The sequence below is a fragment of the Pezoporus wallicus genome, unplaced genomic scaffold (assembly GCF_028554395.1).
Source record: "Pezoporus wallicus isolate ANWC-B61680 ecotype Strahan unplaced genomic scaffold, APGP_CSIRO_Pwel_v1 contig_4012, whole genome shotgun sequence".
NCBI lineage: Eukaryota > Metazoa > Chordata > Aves > Psittaciformes > Psittacidae > Pezoporus > Pezoporus wallicus.
The window spans coordinates 61,110-85,089 of record NW_026637828.1 but is presented as its reverse complement, the minus strand read 5'-3'; the positions used below and the strand labels follow the sequence as shown (position 1 = coordinate 85,089).

The window sequence follows — 23,980 nt, the reverse complement described above, 5'->3', positions numbered from 1 at the left end:
TAATACAGCATAGATAAAGAAACACTTAAAATACACAGTCTAAACAGATCAAAGGTCTTGGCTGTCCTTTACTTACTACCATTTTAGAATTTATGATTAAAGAAATCACATGCAGAAGAAGCAAACAACTGAAAGACAGCATTTTAGCAGAGAACGATATACTTCATTCTGAGACAAGAAATCAACCACAAGCAACAACACTTAGGCTGTAAGTCCCTTTTACTGCAAATCAGAGTATCACTTTTATTGACCCTCTGGGGACCCAAAAGAGCATATAATCACATTTTTCTTGCCTGAAAGATTCTAACATCCAAAAGTCTCTCCCTCACCTGCCTACTTTTTCTAAACTTAAACTCAGTTGTTTCAAATTTCATCATGCATCAGCATTCTTGCTCTACCTTCAAGTGTAACATCAAAACCATATAGACCTAAAACTCCAAGAGCAATGAGTAGTACCCAGTGACTACCCCTTGTACGTTAAATAGAACATTCCTACGTTTATATCCAAACACAACTTTTTCCCTTTTTCCTGCAATGCCAGATCATGTTGATGTACTAGTCTGACCTACCATGCTTCAAAATTACTTTCTGCTGTGCTACTACCTCATCAGTTTTGTATTTATGCACTTGATTTCCCCATCTTTGGTAAAAACTAATGCGTTTCAATTAGTCTTGAAGGCTTTGAACATTTTTCTAGTTGAAGACAAGTACCAGAATCTGTAAATCACCTTGACAAAGTAATTGCAAGATTCAAAACTTGTAAACTACCAGCCACTTATTTCTCAATGAGCTATGTATTCATACTGATTTAATTTAGAAATGCTTCCTCTCTCAGTGACCTCCTTTTCTTTTTCAGTAGAAAAAGAAGCTATAACAGGGATTCCTATTTTTCTCACAATAGCAGAATGCTTGAAATGGAATATGGAATGTTTTATCCCTTGCCATCCTTCCAACTCTCCTGTGGCAGAACTAAACACTATTCCACACTCTGCAGACAGCAGTAACACAAAGCTGTCAGCCTCCAGAGACGAACATTACGATCCTCCAGCTCAAAAGCTGTATTGCTGCGCCAGCTCCTGAGCCCTCCAACCAGGGCAGGTCCCTGGACCTGCAAAATCACCAACCTGACTACCATGAATCACTGCTGACTATTAAAATGTACACACCCCTCAGAAGGTCTGTATTGTACTGTACAGGATGGGATCAGGCTCCTTGCTTCCCTATCTTTGCCACTACCAGGAAACAAAGTTCTCCCTCCTGAGGAATGTGTTATTTCCTGTATTTATCACCTCTCACGCTCTACTCCGCTGAAAGTCTGTGACATTATTAAAAAAAAAAAAAAAATCAAACACACAAGTGCTGCAGCCCTGAGCGTAGCATGGCATCAGGGAACTGCGTCTGCCCTGAGGACATTCTGGGACGACGAGGCAGTTTCCGTGAGAAAAACACCAACCCGCACCGCTCTTGGGGCTATTCAGCTGAACCGGTTCAGGTGAACAGCGCCGGGAGCGTTCCGGCCGACTTCCGCCCCCCTTCTCCCCCAGCCCTGCTCCGAAGCCCTCTCTGAGGTAAAGCCCTGCCCCGAGCAGCTCCGCCACTCCGCACCCTCCGAGGCCCTCAAGAGCCGGAGACAGCCGTCTGGCCCCGGCTCCCCGCCACAGCGGTCACGCGCCCCCAGGCTCCCCCTCCCCTCACAGCTGCCCCAAGCCCCCGTCGGCCTCGCGTTTACTTGAGGTGATCCAAGGAGTGGATGCTGCGGGCGGCCTTCCCGTGCCCGCCGCCCACCCAGCTGCGGGAGCGGCCGAACATGCTGGCAGCGAAGGATTACTGCACCCGCAGGGCTCTAGTACTTCACGGCCCCGGGGAGAAGGACGGGCAAGGACCGAACGGCGCCCAAGCAGACCGACATCAAGAAGAAGCCTGAGCCGCAGAGAACACCGACGGACACCAGCACCACGGCGCATGCGCCAGAGGGGCACGGTGGGAACCGGTGAGTCCCGCAGCTCCGCGCGGACTGCAGGTCCCAGCAGGCATTGCGGTGCGGTCGCTGCTCGTCACCCGGGCGGGAAGTGGTGAGAGCTGAGCTACAGCCGCGTCTTCCCTCGCTTGGCGGAGCCGGCGGTTCCCGCAGGTCACCCGCTCTCAGGGACACCCAGACTGGGGGAGGGCGTCCACCGGGGCCCGGTACCCAGCTGCAAGGAAACGGGGAAGTCCCCGGGAAGCGCAGTGCTTCCTCCTTTCCTGTCGGGATTACAACAGAGCAGCGCCGCCGCGGATCTCCTCAGGGTGAACCACGTGACGGGGTAGCTCGGGGCCTTCTCGGGCGCCATGTGGGAGAGGAGCCCTTCCACGCCCCCCCGCGCGGCAGTGGCGGCTCGGCGCCGTCAGGCTGTGAGGTGTTGGACGCGGAACCGTGTACCGCAGGCCACGTTTAGCCCGAGCAACACAATAGCGTTTCAGCGGGCCTTTGTGCCCCATAGGCACGGTGACCTGAGGTGAACGTGGCCCCAGGATTCACCGTACGCCCCCGGGACCCTGCGGACAGCAGTGCTCTGGCCCATGCCGCCGTGGCAGAGCTGCGGGGCACGACGAGAAGCGGCTGCTGGGGCTGCTTTCACCGAACTTCCTCCAGTAATGCTCGCATACTTTTGAACCAGCTTGAAAACAAACTTGATCGAAGTGGGACGAAGAGACCATTAATGACAGTCTTGGTCTGCCCTTACAATTATTACTTTAACTGGATAAATAAACCTAGTACAGCTGAGGAGTTTGTCAGCCACTGTCAAGATAGCCTTAAGGTTTAACCCTGCCTTCGGCAGCACGTAGGTACGGGTAAAGCCTTGATCAGCAAAGAAACGCCTCCACCGAGGCCCCCGGGACAGAACAGCTTCCAGGGGCACAGAAACACCCCAGATCTGCCCCCACCCTCCGGCTGCGGCAGGTGCGGGGAAGGAGGCGGGGGTCGAGGTACCGCACGACGCTTCCAACTCCCCAGACCGACGCGCCGGCCTCCGGGCAGGCGGAACGGGAGGCGGCGGTTCCGTAGAGGCCGTCAGCCCCGCCGCGGGCCGGTTTCGCCACGGAGAGTATGCGGCGCGGGTGAGCGGTCAGGCGGCAGCAGTGGGAGGTGAGGAGATGGGCGGGCAGGAGCACGTCCTGCCCCGCAGGCCGGGGCTGGCGGCTTGCTGAGGGCAGCATATGCTAAGCGGGAGCGCGCCTACGGGCAAAGTTTGCGGGCGGGCGGAGGAGGAGAGCCGCGGCGGGACTGCAGCAGCCGCGCTGGAGATGCCCCTGCGGAGCCTCCTGCCAGCGGTGGGGCTGCGGCAGCGGAGCTGAAGCCGCGCTGGCCACCCGCCTGCGGGGGCTCCTCTTCCTCCGGGGAAGGAGGGGGCCGACCGGGCGCTCTGCGGCTGTGCCGCCTCAGCGGGGCTCGCCTCTTGCCCGGCTCCGGATCCAGCTCCGGCCCTTCTCCGTCACCGGGGCTGCGGAGTGCGGTCCTGCGCGCCCCGCTCCTCCTCCGGGCCGGCCGGGCAGGTCGGTGCCCGCGCCGGAGCCCCGCACGGCTGCATGCCCGCCGCGGTCTCGGCACGTCTGGATTCGCTGGAGTCCTGGGCCTTCCATGCACTGCTGGTGCTGCCCTATATGTTTTACGTGGGCTTATTCTTTGTCAACGTGCTGATCCTGTACTATGCCTTCCTGATGGAGTACATCGTTCTCAATGTAGGCATCGTCTTCCTGCCCGAGGATATGGACCACGCTCTGGTGGATCTTGGGGTGCTCTCTGACCCTGGCTCAGTGCTCTACGAGACGGACAGCGAGCTGGATGTCTTTGATGGGTACTTGGAGTGACGGCCCGGGGCGCTCCAAAGAGACTGACTGCTGGGTGACGCCGTCCGGCCCGGGACTGGGGCTGGGTGTCCCGGCATGGCCGCCCCTAGGGAACCGCCGCGGCCCCGCGATACCCTCGCTGCGGCTCGGCTCCTTCTGCAGCATCTTCCCTTATAGTTCCGCTTCCCCTCAGCCCCGGGGCAGGGGCAGGGGCGGGGGGCCGGGACCCACTGCCGCCGGGCAGGGCCGCGGGCACGCCGAGGGCTCGCCGGGGAAGTAAGTCATTTACTCCATCTCGTTCCGGGCAGTGGGGCGCTCGGCGCGCCCAGTCCGCCATCGGAGCTGGGGGTAGCCCTTCCCGGGACGGCGGAAGACAAGGGCAGGGAGCGGGCCCTGTGCCGGGACACGCACCGCCGCAGCCGCCAACGCGGGTGAGCTCTGCGGACTGGGGCCAGGAGCCGAGGCCGGGGCTTGGCTGGCGCTCTGAAGGCAGGGGTCGGGCTGTCCCGTGCGCTGCCGCCACTCTTCCTCCGCCGCACCACTGTGCAGGGCCCGCTCCGTGTCCTCTGCGGCGCGGCGAGGTAATGTCTTTCTCTAAGGCCCGATATTCACAGTTGTGAGCCACTGCAGCTGTTATGCTCGGTGTTACCTTTACAGCTGGTAAAGAACTTTGCTGCTCCACTCTTGAAAGCAGCTCGGAACGTAACTGAACATCCAGGCTAATGTTTATTAAAATTCAGAGCCCATAATCGAAACAGAAAGACATCTCAATCAGGTGCTGTTTAAAACCTCCGTCTTGGATAATAAGAAACCTACCCAGCTCCCAGTTCTTCTCATGATAATCCTGGCAGGAGAGTTTGCTTGATCAATTTATTGTTGTAGTTTTGAGTGATTCTAAAACTCTGGAAATGTTGTAAGGATTTAACATTTTAAAACACTGAAATGCAATTGGGAAGAAAATCACTATTTCTAGCTAGGACTTTCTGTGCCAAATGTATGTTCATGAAAACATTCACAGTTTGAATTAAAATGTGTTAGCAAATCTGCCAGTAGAGTTTCTAGCAAAATATTGCCTGTAAATTTGAAAACCAGATCAGGACACGTGTTTATTTTCTATTTGAAATTATGGAAATAGGAAATTCTGTTGCAAGGTTGCAAACATAACCTTGGTGAATATACTATACAAATACCATATACCTATCAAACAATTTTCATCTGACTTCTAATTAAAAAACAAAACCAGAAACCCAATACCAAAACCCAACAAACAAACCTTCCCTGCCCTTCATACAGATTAAAACTGTCTCCTAAGTATTTCTATTCACATTCCATATAAAGCAACAATAGCTGATTTTGGTCAGTACTTCAGAGGGAAATGTGGAATTTTTTTGGTATTGGAGTAGCATTAATTGCACAAACAGCCGAGCAAAGTTTGGTCAAAAGCACACAAATGCTCTATATTCCAGGAAAGAAATTAATAAAAATCAATGGAACTTAAGCAAAATCTTTGATGCAAAAAATCCCTTTCTCCAAATCTTAATTACTCCAACACCATTCTAATGCAAGCATTCACATTTATTTTAAATTTTTTTGCTGACTAGGATTTGTCATGATGAGTTGCATCTAGTTTTCAGGAAGACCCAAGGAGAAAAACAGACATAATTTTCTTCAGTGGATTTTTCCTACTACATGAACACATAGTTTAGCAGAGCATAAGACCTGAATACAGTTCTGTTCAGTATAAATAGGTTTCTTAATTTTTTCCCTCATATTAATGGGATAAGCAGCTCTGCAAACTTCTTGATATTCTAACTATAAAACCATATCACCTCTACATGGAGAAATCAAAGTGTTTACAAAGTTCAGGAGTTCTGGTTTATACCCACCTTGAGGTAATGGAGCGTTGCACACGTCCCAGCTCCAGCACTGATCATTTAATTTGGAAGTGGTCATGTTAGTGGTGGTTGCCACTGAGAATTAAACCACAAATGCCTAAAGTTAGGTCAATTATTAGGGAGCAAAAAAATGCACTATTACTGTGCTTTGTCTATTTATATATTTAATGATATTTGTGTATACAGCAGCCAGGCCACAAACTGCATAATTATATAGCTACCAGGCAAAGACTCAGCATGTCACCACGTAAAGGAATTTGTGTTAATATCCTGGTTACAGGTTTCTTCATTGTTCCATGCTATTCCTCCTCACCAATATCCTAGGAAGGCAGGCAGAAGAGCACCCTAATTTGGAACTGTGTTTTCTGCTTTGGGAGCAGAAGGCAGACACTGAAAGAGAAGATTTAAACCCCTGTCATGCCCAGCCTGCAGTGCCCTAAGTTCTGTATTAAGTTCTGTACTGTACTGAGTGTCAACACAGGCTGCCCACCTGACCTCTTCACTTGGACCCAGTTGTGCTGAGCATTCACAAGAAGTTGTGGGAAGAATGGGTCTCAGATGAGAATCTAACCAGCAGAGATGAGAAATCCATAGGCATATGCTTGGTGTTAAATATAAGAGGAGTGTTCTTCATGTGACTCACCAGTGATTACTGAGAACAACTAAAAAGCTGTGATTAGCCTTAGCTGAAACCTTGCAGTGTGCTCCTTGCAATGATGCCTTGTACCCAGGAGATGAGTGGCAGCATGACAGGAAGACAAAGGGGGGAAATCCCAAGAGGGGATTCAGCAAATGTGGATAGGCTAATTGTGATGTAAAAATAAGAGACTACATGGACCAGAAAAGTTCTATTCTCTCTTGCAGCAAACCCCTCTCTTGAGCTGACAGAACTCAACAGAAGCAAAATTACGTCCAGGTTTCTGGGCATAACTGATGACAGAGATTGAAGGTAGAGGACTAAGCAGATGAAAGAAGCTTCCTGTCCTGTTCAGATGGAGAGACCCATCTGTGTGAACTGAGCAGAACTGAGCTTGCTCATGTCATCTACTGTTCTAGTGTGAGTGTGCCAGGTTCCCTATTATAAGTCCCCTGGAATAAGGTGATCCAACTGTTCTCCTTGAACTTTATTAAAATCAGATGTGACTCATCACAAAGTATTCTAATCAGAAAGAAAATGAGCAAAAATAATCAGTAATGAAGACTGAATAGGAAATACTGGATTTATTTAATCTTACAGTACAAGCATTATCTATATTTTTCATCAATGTGATTTATGATAAGCATCTTCAGTGAGCAGAATTTAGAACTCAAAATCTTGTGACTCAGGACTTTTGCTGAATGCCAGCACCTAAGTCCTGAGTCACAGACATAGCTTTACTCACTAGCTCATCAATATAGTGCCAATCAGAAATGTAGCCTCAGTGTCTACAAGAGACAGCATGGCCTAGTGGAGAGGGAAGTAAGCATGCTGGACTCCTTCCTGTGTCTGCTGCTGATGGCTGCTGTGAGTTTAACTTGTGCCTCTGATCCATCTCTCTGAAATGGAGGTGCCATGTGAAGGAACGAATCAGAAGAATGTTACCACTGGAATTGACAGGATACACATAAGCGTGTCAGAATACACCTCCCGACTTCTTCCCTTTCAGACTGAGTCAGTCAGCTAGTTTATATGAGTTAGAGTAACAACAGGCTTAAGAGTAATAGCTGTGGTTTTTAGAACTGTTTTGAATTCTTCTTAAAGTTAATAGAAGTGCTCAAACACACCTGACAGCTCTGTTTTAAAGATACTTTTGTACTCTGACTCTCATTAACTGGAATTCCATCTTAGATGGAGAGAAGACAAAATCATTAACTAATAAACTGTCTATACAGACTCATTAACCACAGCCATGGACAGTCCTAAGGGATTTCCTACCAAATGCATTCATTTATGTAATGCAAAGAGAGGAGGCAGATTTTTTTTAAGTTTTCCAAAAGCTGTTGTTAGTAACATAAAATGAGGCATAGAATATAGAGACACATTCCCTTTAGGATAGAAATAGTTCAGGCCCGAGTATTTCATGTGTTAAAAGCCCCAGCCACAAGTAATTTTAAAGAAGGATAATTGAAAAATAATAATCTATGGTTTTTCCCTACAAAAAATGAAGCTTACTATAATCAACTTGCTTCAATAGGAAGCAATAGCCAGTTGCCAGTTTTAAGTTGCCGAAGGAATTAAGAAATGAATCTCTTTTAATTCTTCATGTTTGTTTCCTCTGAAGGAGTGAAACTGTAGTTCAGCTAGCAAATGGCAATCCTAAAATAGAAGAAAAGAGCAATCTAGAGACACTTAGTTTGTGTATTTGGCCAGTCCAGCTCTTGGCATTTGACCCTTTGTAATGATTCTAGTTTATATAGAATACAATTGTCTCAGAAAATTAAATAGGACACAGAAATGGCCAAGTTTTTCCAGTTCTTCAAGAAAATTGTCAAACTGTCTTTTTCCAGCTGAAGTTTAGTACTTTGGCTACAAACCTGGGGGAAGAAATTAGCTAAATAGTTTGAATGATGCTCTCTGAGAAAGCAAACATGTTTCTAATATATGTGATAAGGGTATAGACTAATAGCAGCCATATATGAAAGATAACAGTATAATGGGAAATTACGAAGTGCACTGAGAGATCCGTGGCAAGTACAAGCTCTAGTGCAGTGAATGCAGTGAACTCCAGAAGGAAGCCAGGAAACAGCAAGCAATGTCAGGATGTGAAACACAGTCACAGTGTTTCCTTTGGTCGAGGCTCAGTTGTGCAGAGCAGTAACTTCACAGACAATTAACAAAAATACCATGAGTGAGTTTCTTCTTCTAATGCTGGAGTTAGGCTATAATCATAGAATCATAGAATAGTTAGGGTTAGAAAGGACCTCAAGATCATCAAGTTCCAAACCCCCTGCTGTGGGCACGGATGCCTCACACTAAACCATATCACCCAAGGCCTCATCCAACCTGGCCTTGAGCACTGCCAGGGATGGAGCATTCACAACTTCCCTGGGCAACCTACTCCAGTGCCTCACCAGCCTAACAGGAAAGAATTTCTTCCTTATATCCAATCTAAACTTCCCCTGTTTAAGTTTTAACCCGTTACCCCTTGCCCTGTTACTACAGTCCCTAAGGAAGAGTCCCTCCCCAGCATCCCTGTAGGCCCTCTTCAGATACTGGAAGGCTGCTATGAGGTCTCCACGCAGCCTTCTCTTCTCCAGGCTGAACAGCCCCAACTTTCTCAGCCTGTCTTCATACGGGAGGTGCTCCAGTCCCCTGATCATCCTTGTGGCCCTTCTCTGGACTTGTTCCAACAGCTCCATGTCCTTTTTATGTTGAGCATACCAGAACTGCATACAATACTCCAGGTGAGGTCTCACAAGAGCAGAGCAGAGGGGCAGGATCACCTCCTTCAACCTGCCGGTCACGCTCCTTTTGATGCAGCCCAGGATACGGTTGGCTTTCTGGGCTGCAAGAGCACACTGCCAGCTCATGTTCATTTTCTCATCAACCAACACCCCCAAGTGCTTCTCCACAGGGCTGCTCTGAATCTCTTCTCTGCCCAACCTTTAGCTGTGCCTGGGATTGCTCCCACCCAGGTGTAGGACCTTGCACTTGTCATGGTTAAACTTCATGAGGTTGGCATCAGTCCACCTCACAAGCGTGTCAAGGTCCCTCTGGATGGCATTCCTTCCCTCCAGTGTATCAACTGAACCACACAGCTTGCTGTCATCAGCAAACTTGCTGAGGACACTCAATCCCACTGTCCATGTCAGTGACGAAGATGTTAAACAAGACTGGTCCCAACACCGATCCGTGAGGGATGCCACTCGTTACTGGTCTCCAGCCGGACATTGAGCCATTGACCACAACTCTTTGTGTGCGGCCATCCAGCCAGTTCTTTATCCACCGAGTGGTCCATCCATCAAATTGATGTCTCTCCAATTTAGAGACAAGGATGTCGTGTGGGACAGTGTCGAATGCTTTGCACAAGTCCAGGTAGATGACATCAACTGCTCTACCCCTGTCCCTCAGTTCTGTAGCCCCATCATAGAAGGCCACCAAATTGGTCAGGCAGGATTTCCCCTCAGTGAAGCCATGCTGGCTGTCACCAAGCACCTTGTTGATTTTCATGTGCCTTAGCATGCCTTCCAGGAGAATCTGCTCCAAGATTTTGCCAGGCACAGAGGTGAGACTGACTGGTCTGTAATTCCCCGGGTCATCCATTTTCCCCTTCTTGAAAATGGGGGTTATATTTCCTTTTTTTCAGTCGTCAGGAACCCTACCATTAAATACAGCAATCTTTTAAGCTACTAGAAGACCATAGTTTGGAGATTTTAAAAATACTTGCTGCCTTTTCATTTCCCAGTGTTTTTTTTAATTCTTTTAAAAAAATAGACTTACATGAAACTTGAAGACTTTTAATCAGCTGACTTGAAAGGCAAAATTGAATATCCTGGTCAATTGTATCATTCACACCCCATTTAATATCTGCCACTACAAATTACAATCTTAGACTAGCAGCCCTACAGCAATATTTGAAATACAGCAGTTTTTGAAACTTCCATTAAAAAGCTTTATACTTTAATTTGGAGGCCCACTATGTTTTGCAATGTTATTTTTAAGCCAGCCAAAAATTAGATTTACAATGCAGAATAGTAACAATTCCCCTCAACTGCCTGCTGTAGATAAGAGTTTTTAAATCAACTTGGAAAGCAATCTGATAAACACCAAATGAGTAACCTATTCAGCTGCTGTTTCCCCTTCTCTTGTTCTTAATGTGAGAGACAGGATTTTGAGCACATGATTACTGTTAGCAGAGTGCTGTAGCTGATAGACATTTGACAGAAATACCTCACTGAACACAAAAGTGCTTGTTTCTGGCCTAGCATCTACAGAAAGCAACACACAGGAACATACAGAATGTCAGGATGAGTCAGACCACTCTCAGCCAGCGCTGTGTTCCGCCACTGACAGCAGCAGAGGATGCTCTCCAGGAGAGCACATGATCCTGACCAAAATCTGCAGCCTGTTCTCTTTGTACTTCTCAGAATCCACAATGGTGGAATGGGGGATGTTACAGGGCACATTGCTGCCCAGCCCTTTTGCAAATGTTTCCTGAACCTGCCACCTTTTGCCCACTGCATTTTATGAAATCCTTCAGAGTTCCTTGCTGTCAGTGCAGCATCTGAATACCTGAAGGAGCCCATTTTCTGCAGTCTCGAAGGAAGATTTCTCCATTCTCTCACTTCTCTGGGTCACTAATAGTGATGTTGAATAAAAGCTGGTCCCTGGTACAGCTGCTACCAACTTCTTTCCTCCCAAGCCTTACTCTCCACCTCCAATCTTTCAGTCTGCTTTCAATCCGTAGGAGTCACTCTTTCAGTCTGCTTTCCCCCAGTACTGTGTCAACCTGTTCGCTTTTGGCTCCCTTTAACGCTCTTGTTCACGATGCCTCATTCCTCAGTCTCTTCATGCTCATGCAAAACGTGACCATCACATTTCATTCTTCATTCAGACTTCTTGTAGGCTCTGTTATATGCTCTGTACCCAAAATGGTGGCAGCTCTCCTGCCTCAGGACCCCTTGTTCCAGACACCCTGGCATACGATCTGCTGAGCCTCTGCTCCAGGCACAGCAGGAGAACAGGGGGAAGACTGTGTTGCGCCATCAGCCCAGCGAGAGCCTTTTCACAGAGCTACAGATCTGTTAGCAGGTCTGTTACTGCTTTACTACAAACTCTCTTCCATTATACAACCAGATTAGCTCCCTTCCCATGAAGGGTCCCCTGCCTTCCCACGCTGTGCAGGAGGCCTGTCATACCTACAGAGTGGAAGGAGGGAAGAGCTGTCCTTCAAAGACACACAGTGCAGATGATCTCCTGAGCTGCAGGCAGCCTAGGGACCTGCTCTTGGTCTTCTTTACCTCAACTCTTCTTCAGCACAGATTCATCCCCAGGCAACCATCCGTTCTCAGAGCCACAGCATTCTATGTTATGTTGATTACTCATCTGTAAGATCACAATACCAATCCAGGGGTAGAGGAAGATAGATTTAGATTAGACATTAGGAAGAAGTCCTTCCCTGTGAGGGCGCTGAGGTGCTGGCACAGGGTTTCCAGAAAAGCTGGGGCTGCCCCATCCCTGGCAGTGTGCAAGGAGAGGTTGGATGGGGCTTGGAGCAACCTGGTTTAGTGGAAGGTGTCCCTGCCTGTAGCAGGGGGCTGGAACTGAATGAGCTTTAAGGTGTCTTCCAACCCAAACCATCCTATCATTCTGTGATTCAAATGGATACAGTCACTAGTGCCCAGCACTTTTGTAATCCGCAGCTGTAGTTCTACTTAAAGAAGGCTTCTCAGGCCTTGTGTTTACCTCTGATGATAGTAAAAAAATCGCCTCTTAATAGCCACTAGATACTTTGACCCAGTCAAGGCAAATTATGTAAACTGGGATAAAGCAATTATAACAGGCATTGATTCTTGTCAAGAATTTACATGTTATTTAACTGTAACTTCTTACCAGTGGCTCCAAAATGCGTTGAACAAAGTGACGCTAAAGAAGAGAAAGTGATCAAAATCAGACAGCGTCAAACATAGGCAATATTTGACTAACACAATTACACAAATAATAACAGTCTTAATAAACAGTATCTGGCTGAGAAAATGTAGCCAGTTCAAAAATCAGTTTTGATAGGACTGATTTATCATACCTAGCATGAATTAGGCTGTCCCACTGTATGTCACAGCTGGTTGCAATCTCTTAAAAGCAGCCCTTATAATTGATTTGATGGCCTGTGTTTGACAGCTAACATCTTCATGCCTCTGTTAAAATTGCAATAAAGACTAGTGTGCCCTCTCATGAACAGAAACTGTTACTTTGATTTCTCTGAAATGTGATTCTCACAGAATTATTATCCGTATTCACAGGAGGTTTTTGTTGTGGTGGATTTTGTTGTTTTGTTTAAGAAGTCAACAGCATGGTACTGTATCTAACCTACACACTGACTTCCCTGTGCATTTTTAAGTATAGAGAGTTACTCTGCATTTATGTGTTTTCTTTTAAACAGATTCATTGAACACCTGAAATGGATTATGACCAGGTGCATGGATCAAGTCATGGAAATAAATTATACTCTGAAATGTGGAGATGAAAAGAAGGACAAGGGGACAAGAAGAGTTGTCATCAGACCTTGTCAGTGGTGACTTTTCTCCATGGTCATTGCCTCTTGAGTGTGCAGTAACCACAGTGATTCATGCACCGTACTTGGCTTCATAGGTAATTCTGGAATGGACTGTATGAACAAATAATGTAAGCTATGTTCTATTATAACAGAAAATCAAGATGTTACTCAGAGTCGATAAACTTTTGAATAAATACCATGTTACCCAGACACGCTCTACATACTGCTTAAGCAAGTGTTACAATCACACACTGAAACTCTACCAGCCACTAGTTCAAAGACAGTGCTTTCTCAGGGGACAATCAGCAGGAGTGACTGCAGGGAGTGTTTGTTCAGGGCAGCATTACGGCAAGAACTGTGCTAGTAAGATATTAAATTGTGAGTTTTGACATAGATCAGAGAGTTAATTTTATATAAGTAGATGAATTCGTTATCTAACACAAGATACTTTGCAGATTGTTTAAGCTCATGTTCCTATGTACAGATGTGAAAGCAATACAATAAAGACTGACCTTTTCCATGAAAAAGTTAAGCAGTCATGTGTTGGAGTTATTATTTTTCAGTTTGATCAGAAACTAACAGAAATACACTTTCCAGGAAAAGTACTTGCAAATAGCTCCAGGTTGTTGAGATGGCCAGTGTGTAGGTAATCCTTCTCAGGAGCAAGTGTTTAAATCAGACCTCAGTTCTGATTTTCATAACTGCAGTTGGTAAGCCAAGTCAATGCATCAAGAACATTTCAGATAAAGCAGAAACAAAAACATTTCCCTGAAGTCTGCATTATGTCTGTCCTGTGCAGTCTGTGTCTCTACCGTCTGCTCCCAGCTCAGGCTTTCAGATCCAGACAGATGGTGTCATGAGTCTCTTGACAGCCAGTATGAGGGAACAAGGGGGTGATGGTTCAGATCCCTCTTGAGGCAATGACAAAGAAACTTGCATATCAAAATCTTTTTTCCTGATATTCTCAGTTTGTTGCACTCAAATGGCATTTTTTGACTCCTACTGCAGTAGAAATTAGCTCCCAGTCCCCATAATTCTGTGCTCCAAATGCAATTTCCAGCTGCTCCTGCAAGAGGTGAATCACTGTCATTGAACTGAGTAGCTTTTCTCCAAGAGGGTAGGTCCCATTAGAAACAGTTTGGGGTCTTAAAACACTGCAAGTGCTTTGTTCCATACCATCCCTGTCCTGCAATTCCTGGTTGAAGTCACTTAGGGGGCTTACATGAAGTCACATATCAGATGACACTTATATGTCATATTCTGACATGTAAAGATACATTTAGGGAACTGACACCTCCCCCAAATGCAGATCAATCAATTAGTAAACTCTTGGAAAAAAAAATCATCCCTTTCAGTTATCACTGTCTCTTGTTTCATAGCGTGGAATAGGTTATATATTAAATATTCTGTTTTTTGAGTTAGGCTAATGTTTTTGTAATGCTATCTGAATATAAAAATGCATGGCTCTTAGATGTATTCATAGCCATAAATTCTGTTAAATGAAATTTCTCTAGTTTAGTTTGCTCTGGTTCACATTTCATTCATTTGAGTTTCATTTTGATTTCATTATTCTATCCTCAGTTCTTAATTAGAATCATACAATCATAGAATCGTTAGGGTTGGAAAGGACCTTAAGATCATCTAGTTCCAACCCCCCTGCCGTGGGCAGGGACACCTTACGCTAACTCGAATCACCCAAGGCCTCATCCAACCTGGCCTTGAACAGCACCAGAGATGGAGCATTCACAGCCTCCCTGGGCAGCCTATTCCAGTGCCTCACCACCCTAACAGGAAAGAATTTCCTTCTTATATCCAACCTAAACTTCCCCTGTTTAACTTTTAACCTGTTACCCCTTGTCCTGTCACTACAGTCCCTAATGAAGAGTTCCTCTCCAGCATCCCTATAGCCCCCCTTCAGATACTGGAAGGCTGCTATGAGGTCTCCACGCAGCCTTCTCTTCTCCAGGCTGAACAGCCCCAACTTCCTCAGCCTGTCTTCATACGGAGGTGCTCCAGTCCCCTGATCATCCTTGTGGCACTTCTCTGGACTTGTTCCAACAGTTCCATGTCCTTTTTATGTTTAGGACACCAGAACTGTACACAATACTCCAGGTGAGGTCTCACAAGAGCAGAGTAGAGGGGCAGGATCACCTCCTTTGACCTGCTGGTCACGCTCCTTTTGATGCAGCCCAGGATACAGTTGGCTTTCTGGGCTGCAAGCGCACACTGCCGGCTCATGTTCATTTTCTCATCAATCAATACCCCCAAGTCCTTCTCCACAGGGCTGCTCTGAATCTCTTCTCTGCCCAACCTGTAGCTGTGCCTGGGATTGCTCCCACCCAGGTGTAGGACCTTGCACTTGTCATGGTTAAACCTCATGAGGTTGGCATCAGCCCACCTCACAAGTGTGTCAAGGTCCCTCTGGATGGCATTCCTTCCCTCCAGCGTATCAACCGAACCACACAGCTTGCTGTCATCAGCAAACTTGCTGAGGGTGCACTCAATCCCACTGTCCATGTCACCGACAAAGATGTTAAACAAGACTGGGGCCAACACCGATCCGTGAGGGACGCCACTCGTTACTGGTCTCCAGCTGGACATTGAGCCACTGACCACAACTCTTTGTGTGCGGCCATCCAGCCAGTTCTTTATCCACCGAGTGGCCCATCCATCAAATTGATGTCTCTCCAATTTAGAGACAAGGATGTTGTGTGGGACAGTGTTGAATGCTTTGCACAAGTCCAGGTAGACGACATCAACTGCTCTACCCCTGTCCATCAGTTCTGTAGCCCCATCATAGAAGGCCACCAAATTGGTCAGGCAGGATTTCCCCTTAGTGAAGCCATGCTGGCTGTCACCAAGCACCTTGTTGATTTTCATGTGCCTTAGCATGCCTTCCAGGAGAATCTGCTCCAAGATTTTGCCAGGCACAGAGGTGAGACTGACTGGTCTGTAATTCCCCGGGTCATCCATTTTCCCCTTCTTGAAAATGGGGGTTATATTTCCCTTTTTCCAGTCATCGGGAACTTCACCTGACTGCCATGATTTCTCAAATATGATGGCCAGCGGCTTCGCAACTTCATTTGCCAGCTCCTTCAGGACCCGGGGATGGATCTCATCAGGACCCATGGACTTGTGCAGCATTATAACCAACATGATTTGATCAGTCCAGACAAGGTCCTGTTACATTCAGCTGCCTGTGTAATATTTAGCACATCCTCAGATCAAGTCACAGTGGAGGGCAGCTCTAGCACACATGCCTAAAAGTGCGTTTTGTCATCCAAAGCTTAGTTAAGCCAAGACAAAGGCTCACAGATCTGCACAGCTGGAGTGCTGCAGGCTGACGGGAGCATCACACAAGATTTGGCTCAAACTATCTCCCATTCAAGCAGCTGAAAGAGGGGAGTGTAAATGAGGTTTTTTCCATGACTCTGGCTAGAGAGAAGTACCATGCAGAAAGGTAAGAAAAATACCACTTTCTAGTTACAGTTATATTCTCCATAGAGTTTTTCCACCTTGCTTTCATACTATTCCTTCACATCCTATGGCTGGTTCTCTGCACACCTTTGATTAACAGTAAACAAAGCAGACCTTCCTTCCTTCTTTAATTTGTTCACCCTTCATTCCTGCAGTCAAGATTCTGGAGGACACTGAAACTTCAGCAGAGAAGTATAATTTGCCAGAAAGAACATACAGATTGTGGTTTAAATTGGAGACTTTTTAAAAACCGAGTAACAGTATTTGAGAGGTTAGTTGAGAGACTCCATTTTCCATAGATCCTTGGGTCAGTATTGTCAGTGCTTCCTGGAAGAGATCTCAAGAAGGCTGTTGAGCTAACCATGCAGTAGAGACATCCCACCCCAATTTGTGGCATATCAAATATTCCTAGCTTTGGTCTGTGGAGTGTATCTGGACAGGGAGCCAGTATGCTATTCCTGATCACTCTCTCTGTACAATTCTAAGTTCTCTCCATGTTCATGGAGCTGAAATAAAAGACACAAGGAGACAATTGGTTTGCTATCGCAGTCAGCAGGGCCAGTATTTGGCCCACGTAAGATTGAGACCAGCAGCACAGACACATGATAATGCTTTAGAATACATTATTGGCTGTCATTGCCTTGTTATTCATAGCTCTGTGAAAGACAGGCCACATAAACCCCACACAGTAGTGATTGCACTGCCAAGTATAAAATGAATGCTTGTACATTTATGCTGTCACACACAAGTGAGAAACTAAATCCAAATCCAGTCATATGAATTTAAAGCTCTCATTTGAGACAGAGTAAACACCTTTGAAGATTCTCATCACTTTGAGGATTTTTGTGCAATAAACTGAACCTATGTGCATGCATTTGGACTTCTGTGATAATGTCAGAAAAATCCTTAATGTACTTCAAGTTTTAATCCCTTTCTTCTCTTTACTAATAACTCCCCCTCCCCCTGAATCTTTTAAAGGGATTCTGTAACAAGAGAGTGATAGAAAATATTTTTCTATCTCTTAAGAGAGCATTGGTGATTAGCATCAAAAAAAGAGCCACTTTGAGATTCTCATGGATAATCTTGCAATGCCAGTCTGTTTTCTAAGACTGATCATTTCCGTTTATGCTCCTGACACTAATGCTTCAAATCAGTCCAGACAGACAAGTGAAATCTGCAACATGGAGCTTTGGAAGTCCAAAATCAAACCAAATTTGATTGTAGTTACCAGTTGCACCAGAAAACACCTAGATTTGATCTGTGACTGCTTCAGATGTTGCAGGTCCAGCAGCTTGCAGTCTATTCTTTGATGAATCAATGATGAAAATTTATACTGTAATATCCTGGTGATTCCTGGTCACCTTTAATGGTGATCACAAGCTCCAGATGCTCTTTTCAACTTTGAAATGTGATGTTGCTTAACTTTTCAACAGTTCAGTAGAAACACAACTGGGTCTTTGAGTAGCATTTTAAATGACCTTTAAAAAATTTTAACTCCATCATTTACCCACTTCAAGCATCACTCAGAAGCTTGAATGTGGCCTTTTTCATCTAGCCACCATCATGAATATCAGCCACCAATTCATAAAGCAGCAAGAAGACGGGAACATACAGAGGACACCTTCCCCTCTGCTTTGTTACCTGTGAAATGATTAAAACAGAGTATAAGGAATATGCCCATCAGCTTATACACGATGAACATCACCAAAACCATATATTTTATATGCTCTGAAAACAGACAACAGTGACTGGTAGATACTGGATGTTTCAAGTCTGGGAGAGAGCATCCAGACTTCCTGCTGTTACTTGTCCTCAGTGCTAATGAAGAAGAGTGTTTCCTCACATACTCAGATACTAAAGTGTATCTGAGTGCTAAAGGCACATGCTGCAAACATGAAAGAACAGCAGTGGAGAGAGATGCAAGGGGTTGTTCATGCAGAACTGTGTTAAACACATCTTTTGCTTGGTGTGAAAGTTCATCAGTATCCAAGAACCTACTTTCACAGGACAGAGCTCTCTACCACTGACTGCCATTGCTCTGTGTCCAGAGGAGAACCAAGGTCACTTGAGAGCTGACCCACATGTTCAGACATTTAGCGCGTGCTCTCCTCGAATAACTGACACAGGAGGTTAGAGAAAGCTTTGCTTTTGTAAGGTTTTCTGACAGTGTTCGTATACCTAGTGTGTTCTGTGTGTAGCTGTAGTTATTCAAGAAGACAGAGTTAGCTATACTGTAGGCTATTAAGGATCCCTACAATTTTTCACTCCTGCTGTATCAGGCTAGTCTGTGAAGCTGGCGTGGCACCTGAGTCTTCCACACCCCATAGCCTCATCAGTGCCATATATACAGCCCAGTCTACATCCGGTGATAAGTGTACTGAGAGCAGAGTCATGCAAAAGCTTGGCTCACTGCATAGTTTAGGGAGCAACTGCCAACTGCAGCAATGCCAGGACCATGCAAAACACAGCTGAAGCAGCTGGTGATCACTCTGCAATGTGTTTTTTGCCATCTGAAAGAAAGCTGGAGGGCACCTTATGTCTGGCTTGATTCTGGCTCCTCATTCTTCACTGCAAACATTTCACTGTTCCATTGTGCATAGTTTTAAGAGCAAGAGGAAGCACATAGCAGAAAATTACCAGAAATAGCAGAAACTCACACAAACCAGGCTGAGAACAAGACATGCAGGAACTAGTCCTTTGCTCTGAGTACAGTATAGGCCCAGCTTCACAGTGAGACAAGCAGCTATTGGGGATTTTGTACTAAACAAAAGTGAAAGAACTTACTGAAATCCAACACAAAACAATCTCTAAGAAGTACAGAACTCATCTATTAAACATGACAAGTACACAGGAATACAACAGAAAAGAGAAGGTAAGCAGGCCAGCTGCCAGATACTCAACAAGCCTGAACTAGGAGTTTTAGAAGTCCATTCTTGGTGATGCAGCTCTTGCAATCTGCTAGTGCTTGTGCCAGCAAAATGGGAGTCTGCAAGGTGAGTGGGGACAAATGAACCTGATGTGATGTTGATCTGTACCACTCTAGGGCAGCATCTCTTTACTCAGCCATGTATACGTCGATGCTGTTACTGTTCCTGCTGCCAGTGAGACCACAATCAACAGCTGCCACAGAATCAAATCTTTTTGTCTCAGGGAGCCAGGATTACCTTTATCATCTGATCATCTGGAATCTAGACACTGATCCTAGAGTCCAGCTGCCGAAGGCGTTCAAGAACTCCATAGGGAATGGTGGGATTCCATATCCTGTAAGGGCAAATTCAGAAAGGAAAGAGATTTTACGAAGAATAATTTGCTTCAGGCTTTTTTGGTGGTTTTGGTATATTTGTGTTTGGATTTTTTTTTTTATATATTTTGTCATTAAGTTGCCTGTTTCTTTTGAATATCATTCTATAAAAGTATTAAAGCTATGGAACAAATGAAAATGCATTTTCATTTAGAAGAAAGCAGTTCACTCCTCCAAAACCTGGCTCACTCTAGTTACAGGACACACTACAGTCTTGTCTCCATAACTGTTCTTCAGCTTACTATCAAACTCCCTTCCTCTGACTGTGTACTGGGAGCTTCAGTCTATTTAACCTCTAATGATGGCTGCTCATTCAAATACAAGTCCTGCAGCACAGAGTAGCTCACACACTCTGGGAGGGTAGAAGATAACAAAAAGAGGCTCAATGTAAACTATGGTTAAAGCAGAACAAGTTTGCTTGCCCGGGGTGATAGGAATTAATGCAGCTGAAGCCACAGACGTTTTTAACATGTCTTTAACTGCTTTTGTATCTTGATGTCTTTTTTTGTGCCTCTTATAAAACTGACAAATGCGGAACACAGCTTTAGCATGAATTCTAACCGAATAGACGGAATGAAGACGGAGCAAACAGCGTATCAAGAAACTTACACCAATTTCTTTATATGGGGACATTTTCTCAGGCTGTCAGTCAGCTGCTGGGCTCCAGCACCAGTTATTTTGTTATACTGGACTCTGAAGAAAAACCCAAATTTGTTAAGGCAGATCACAACATATAGTGGTGTAATCATTCAAAATAAAAAACACCATATGGGCTTATCTGCAGATGAGGGGAAAAGGGAAAAGAAAAATACCAAAAGAGATCCTTGAATCAAAAAACCTCTAACAAAATGCTCAAAAGGTCAAACAGGAACTTTATTCAGTTAGTTCATCTGAGGGATTCCTTATTCTGTGTACCCAAGGTCCTTCTCCGACTCCCCATGATCCTATTCTCCCATCTTAAGCCAGATTTTTTTTTCATTTTTTTATCCTTAATCCTTTCTAACCACTATCTGGACTCTGCATAAGTACATTTTTCCCCGTAAAATTTTCCTAAAGTCTTCTTCCTCAATTTCTGATTCCTTTACCCTGAGCACAGAAGATTTGAATGTTCGTTACCAAAGCAAGTAAACTTCCCTGGGCCATCTCAAAAGATTTCATACTCACTCTAGTACTCTCAAAGATGCCATTGCAGGAAGAACTTTGGCAAGATTTTCTGCTCCAAAATCACAAATGCTGTTGTTGTATAAGCTGCAGAAAAATAAAGTGGTACAGTCACAACTGAATAATGGGTAATGTAAACAGATTATATATTAGATCAAGGAATTTCAGATATGGTTGGTACATTTTAACTTCCAATTTATCCTTATCTAATTGCAGTTAGTTTAAAACAGCTTTCTGTATCAAGTAAGGCAAATGGTGACATCCTTCTTCAGCTAGCACAGCTACAGCAAAATCAAGTCTAGATTCCTAATGAATAATGGGACATTTCTGTCTACATTAGATCAAATTAAAAATCTGCAAGAAAATGAAGCTCAAATATCTGGGGTACAGCATTCAGAAAAATTACATGTGAGCATATTATTCCAGAATTGCACACCACAGTTTCTTGCATTCCTTACTGAGATGCTTCACTCAGGCCTATGCCAGATATTTTAATGAAGTGGGATGAACCATGGGTCTCATATCAGCAAACACACACCACCTTATTGCTGGCTTAGGGTTTAGTAAGCTCCACATAAGCTTGCAGCAGGTCATGGCCTTGGGTGCACATTTGTACATAAGTGGGTATTACTGATTGGATTTAAAAATCAGAACAGTCCTCATTATATTCCTGATATATCCTTCCATATGTCTATGCTCAGTTATACATCCCTCTCCTCTCCTTTCTAAAGGCTCTATGCAAGAATGAAGTCAAAAACTTGGCTGCTGCACAGTGTACCTAATTGCTTTACATTCAGCAATTTCTGGCAGAGATAGTGAGGTATACTGTATAAAACAACTGAACACGACACAACTACTTACCTTAGTGTCTTTAATGAAGACAGGGAAGGAAGAGCTGTAGCTAGCTTCTCAGCACCCACATCAGTTATCTTATTCTGTGATAAGCTACAGTAGGTGAGAACACTTTGTTAGTTGAGCACATTTTATTCTGATTTATTACAATGTGGAGACAATTGGTTTTTTATGTCTTTTTATGTATAATTTGGACAGTCTGTTTAGACCAAATGCAGGGGAAACAATAAATTACGGGCCTTGAAGGGAAACGGGGAATTGCCATAGGATTAACCTATTTGTTAACGAATGTAGATTAAGTATGTCCATAGACTCATTGGTCTTCCATCCCCATGGGTTAGTTGTGCCCATAATTGTTAACACACAGTCCCTTAAGGCTCTAGGTTTAATCTATTTCTTTTCAAAATTTCCCAGATTTGTTAACCTTGCACTTACTTTAATGTTTCCAGTGATGTCAGGGTTGGAAAGACTTCAGATAGACTCTTTGCTCCTTCATCTCCTATGCCATTTTCACTCAGAGCATCAAGGCTGGGTGATGACAAAGAGAGAATCAGCTTCCCTTTTAATCTAATTTTTTGTGGTTTATTCACATCAGAGACCACTCTATCTAGCTTGAGAAGCTCCTTCTCTGCAGTAGCCTCAATCAGCAAGAAGCATCACACAGATTACTGCTTCCCTAATAAACAGCTTTCTGCTTCCCAAATTTACAGCCTAATATTTATTTCTTTTTTACTAGTTGAATGGCTTGACCCATTTCCTTTGATATGCAAGATTATTTAAATGGTTACAAAATAGCTGTGTTCCAGCTATGCTGAAATAAGGTTTCCTGTGCACGCAAAAATATAGAAGTGAAAATCCAGCAGGCGCCTAACCAGCTCCTTCTCCAGATAGGGAGTATTAGAAGTGAAGTTCTTCCTCATTCAGGTATGGAGATGGAAAGAGTTTTGCAGTCACAATTTTGGATACTGGATCCCCTCTAGTATGACAGGTAATGCTGAGATACATCAGACTTATTCCAGTTTTCGAGATTTATTGTTTTCCCAGAATATCATGGAAACGCTAGATACAGTACAGATAAATGGTCCATGAGCTGAGCCAGTAAGGCCAAAGGCCCTCTCAAAGCCCAGTAATCTTCCCATGAGAAGACAGCAAAATGTTGACTATTGTTGCTACCATTGTTTCTAGCCTAAACCAGCTTAAAATTCAGAGATAGCTGGTTTGTCAAGGATACAAGACAATGAAGAGTAACTGGAATTCTTAAAATTCTATTTGTAATACTGCTCCTGGTAAAGGAAGGGACAAAGGAAGATATATGGGCAGAACCAAAGCAGATACTGGCTGAGTATGTTTTTTTTATACCTTTCATAAGAATCCAATCCACACAGTTCAATCTCTTACGAGTTCCACCAGACATTCAGGATGTTTGTTGACACTGGAAGGTGAACAGCACTGGCACAAATACTGAAATTAACCCCTAAATTTAACACTGCTTCTGGTTCCAGAGACAGCCTGTTCTCTCCTGTGGCAGACATGACTGTGAGTCCCTCAGAAACCTCAATAGGAGGGAGCCTGAGGCTCAGGCATACAATGGAGCTTGAATGAAGAAGTAATATGCAGGCAGTGTGGTGGCAGGAGGGGAGAGCACCCAGTGGGACTCTGTAGAAGACCTTTCCCACAAGATTTTAACCACTGAGAAACACACAGGAAAGTGACTGAAAGGGTAAGGGAGGATGAAGAGTGCTAGCTTTTAGTCTGCTGCTGTATTCTCTGAATGTTAGTTTGTTCAAAGCAAGTAGTCTTCTTGGCTCCCCCATCGTCACGGGTTGCTGAGGAGTAACATTAGCAAATGTCATCTTGTCGTGGTTTAAACCCTAGCCAGACAGCTTGTTCACTCACTCCCAGTGAGTGGTGCTGGGCTGGAAGCAATCGAGGCCCTCTGCCCCGGGGGCTCTCCCCTTCCCCGCTCCCAGAGAGATGGGGAGGAGAATGGAAAGAATGCAACTCCCATGGGTTGAGACAAGAACAGTCTCAATGTACAACACAAATCACCACCACTACCACCAACAAGAGAAAATAACAAGGGAAGAGAATACAACACCACCCACCGAGAAACGAGTCTGACCCAGAAGACCCCGTGTCCTTCTGGGTAACTCCAAGTTACCCCCCACCGGGCATGACGTGCTGTGGTATGGAATACCTCTTTGGCTAGCTTGGGTCAGGTGTCCTGTCTCTGCTTCCTCCCAGCTTCCCCTCTTCCCTGGCAGAGCATGAGC

The 23,980-nt window shown here is 45.1% G+C and overlaps 3 protein-coding genes and 1 long non-coding RNA gene across 8 annotated transcripts in view; 2 read left to right on the top strand and 2 right to left on the bottom strand.

Moving 5' to 3' along the window:
- The window catches only part of CLEC16A (C-type lectin domain containing 16A), a 78,976-nt gene extending 77,090 nt beyond the window's left edge, over positions 1 to 1,886 (bottom strand). For 2 of the 5 annotated variants that reach the window (XM_057407867.1, XM_057407866.1), the window contains exon 1: positions 1,730 to 1,885. In XM_057407867.1, coding sequence (XP_057263850.1) covers positions 1,730 to 1,809 — 80 coding nt within the window. In that variant the 5' untranslated portion in view covers positions 1,810 to 1,885. Of the gene's footprint in view, positions 1 to 1,729 lie in introns of all 5 variants that reach the window. The other 3 variants (XM_057407865.1, XM_057407870.1, XM_057407863.1) reach the window with 2 other exon arrangements.
- A 1,582-nt stretch (positions 1,887 to 3,468) lies between these two features.
- Positions 3,469 to 4,014, top strand: DEXI (Dexi homolog). The gene has a single exon (XM_057407862.1). The coding sequence runs from the start codon at positions 3,568 to 3,570 to the stop codon at positions 3,847 to 3,849; it is 282 nt and encodes a 93-aa protein (XP_057263845.1). The 5' UTR covers positions 3,469 to 3,567; the 3' UTR covers positions 3,850 to 4,014.
- Positions 4,015 to 4,033: 19 nt separating this feature from the next.
- On the top strand, positions 4,034 to 13,443 carry LOC130598449 (uncharacterized). Its single transcript, XR_008972009.1, has 2 exons — positions 4,034 to 4,104; positions 12,803 to 13,443. It is a non-coding gene; the product is annotated as an uncharacterized LOC130598449 (long non-coding RNA).
- Positions 13,444 to 16,624: 3,181 nt separating this feature from the next.
- CIITA (class II major histocompatibility complex transactivator) overlaps positions 16,625 to 23,980 on the bottom strand; it is a 33,673-nt gene continuing 26,317 nt past the window's right edge. The window contains 6 exon segments of the mRNA XM_057407861.1: positions 16,625 to 18,034; positions 19,558 to 19,654; positions 20,304 to 20,387; positions 20,859 to 20,942; positions 21,717 to 21,800; positions 22,143 to 22,235. Of these exon segments, the coding sequence (XP_057263844.1) occupies positions 19,582 to 19,654; positions 20,304 to 20,387; positions 20,859 to 20,942; positions 21,717 to 21,800; positions 22,143 to 22,235 (418 nt within the window). The 3' untranslated portion in view covers positions 16,625 to 18,034; positions 19,558 to 19,581.

What these genes read in the sequence shown, in the direction of transcription:
- DEXI (XM_057407862.1), top strand. Translation starts at nt 3,568, where the DNA reads ATGCCCGCCGCGGTCTCGGCACGTCTGGATTCGCTGGAGTCCTGGGCC.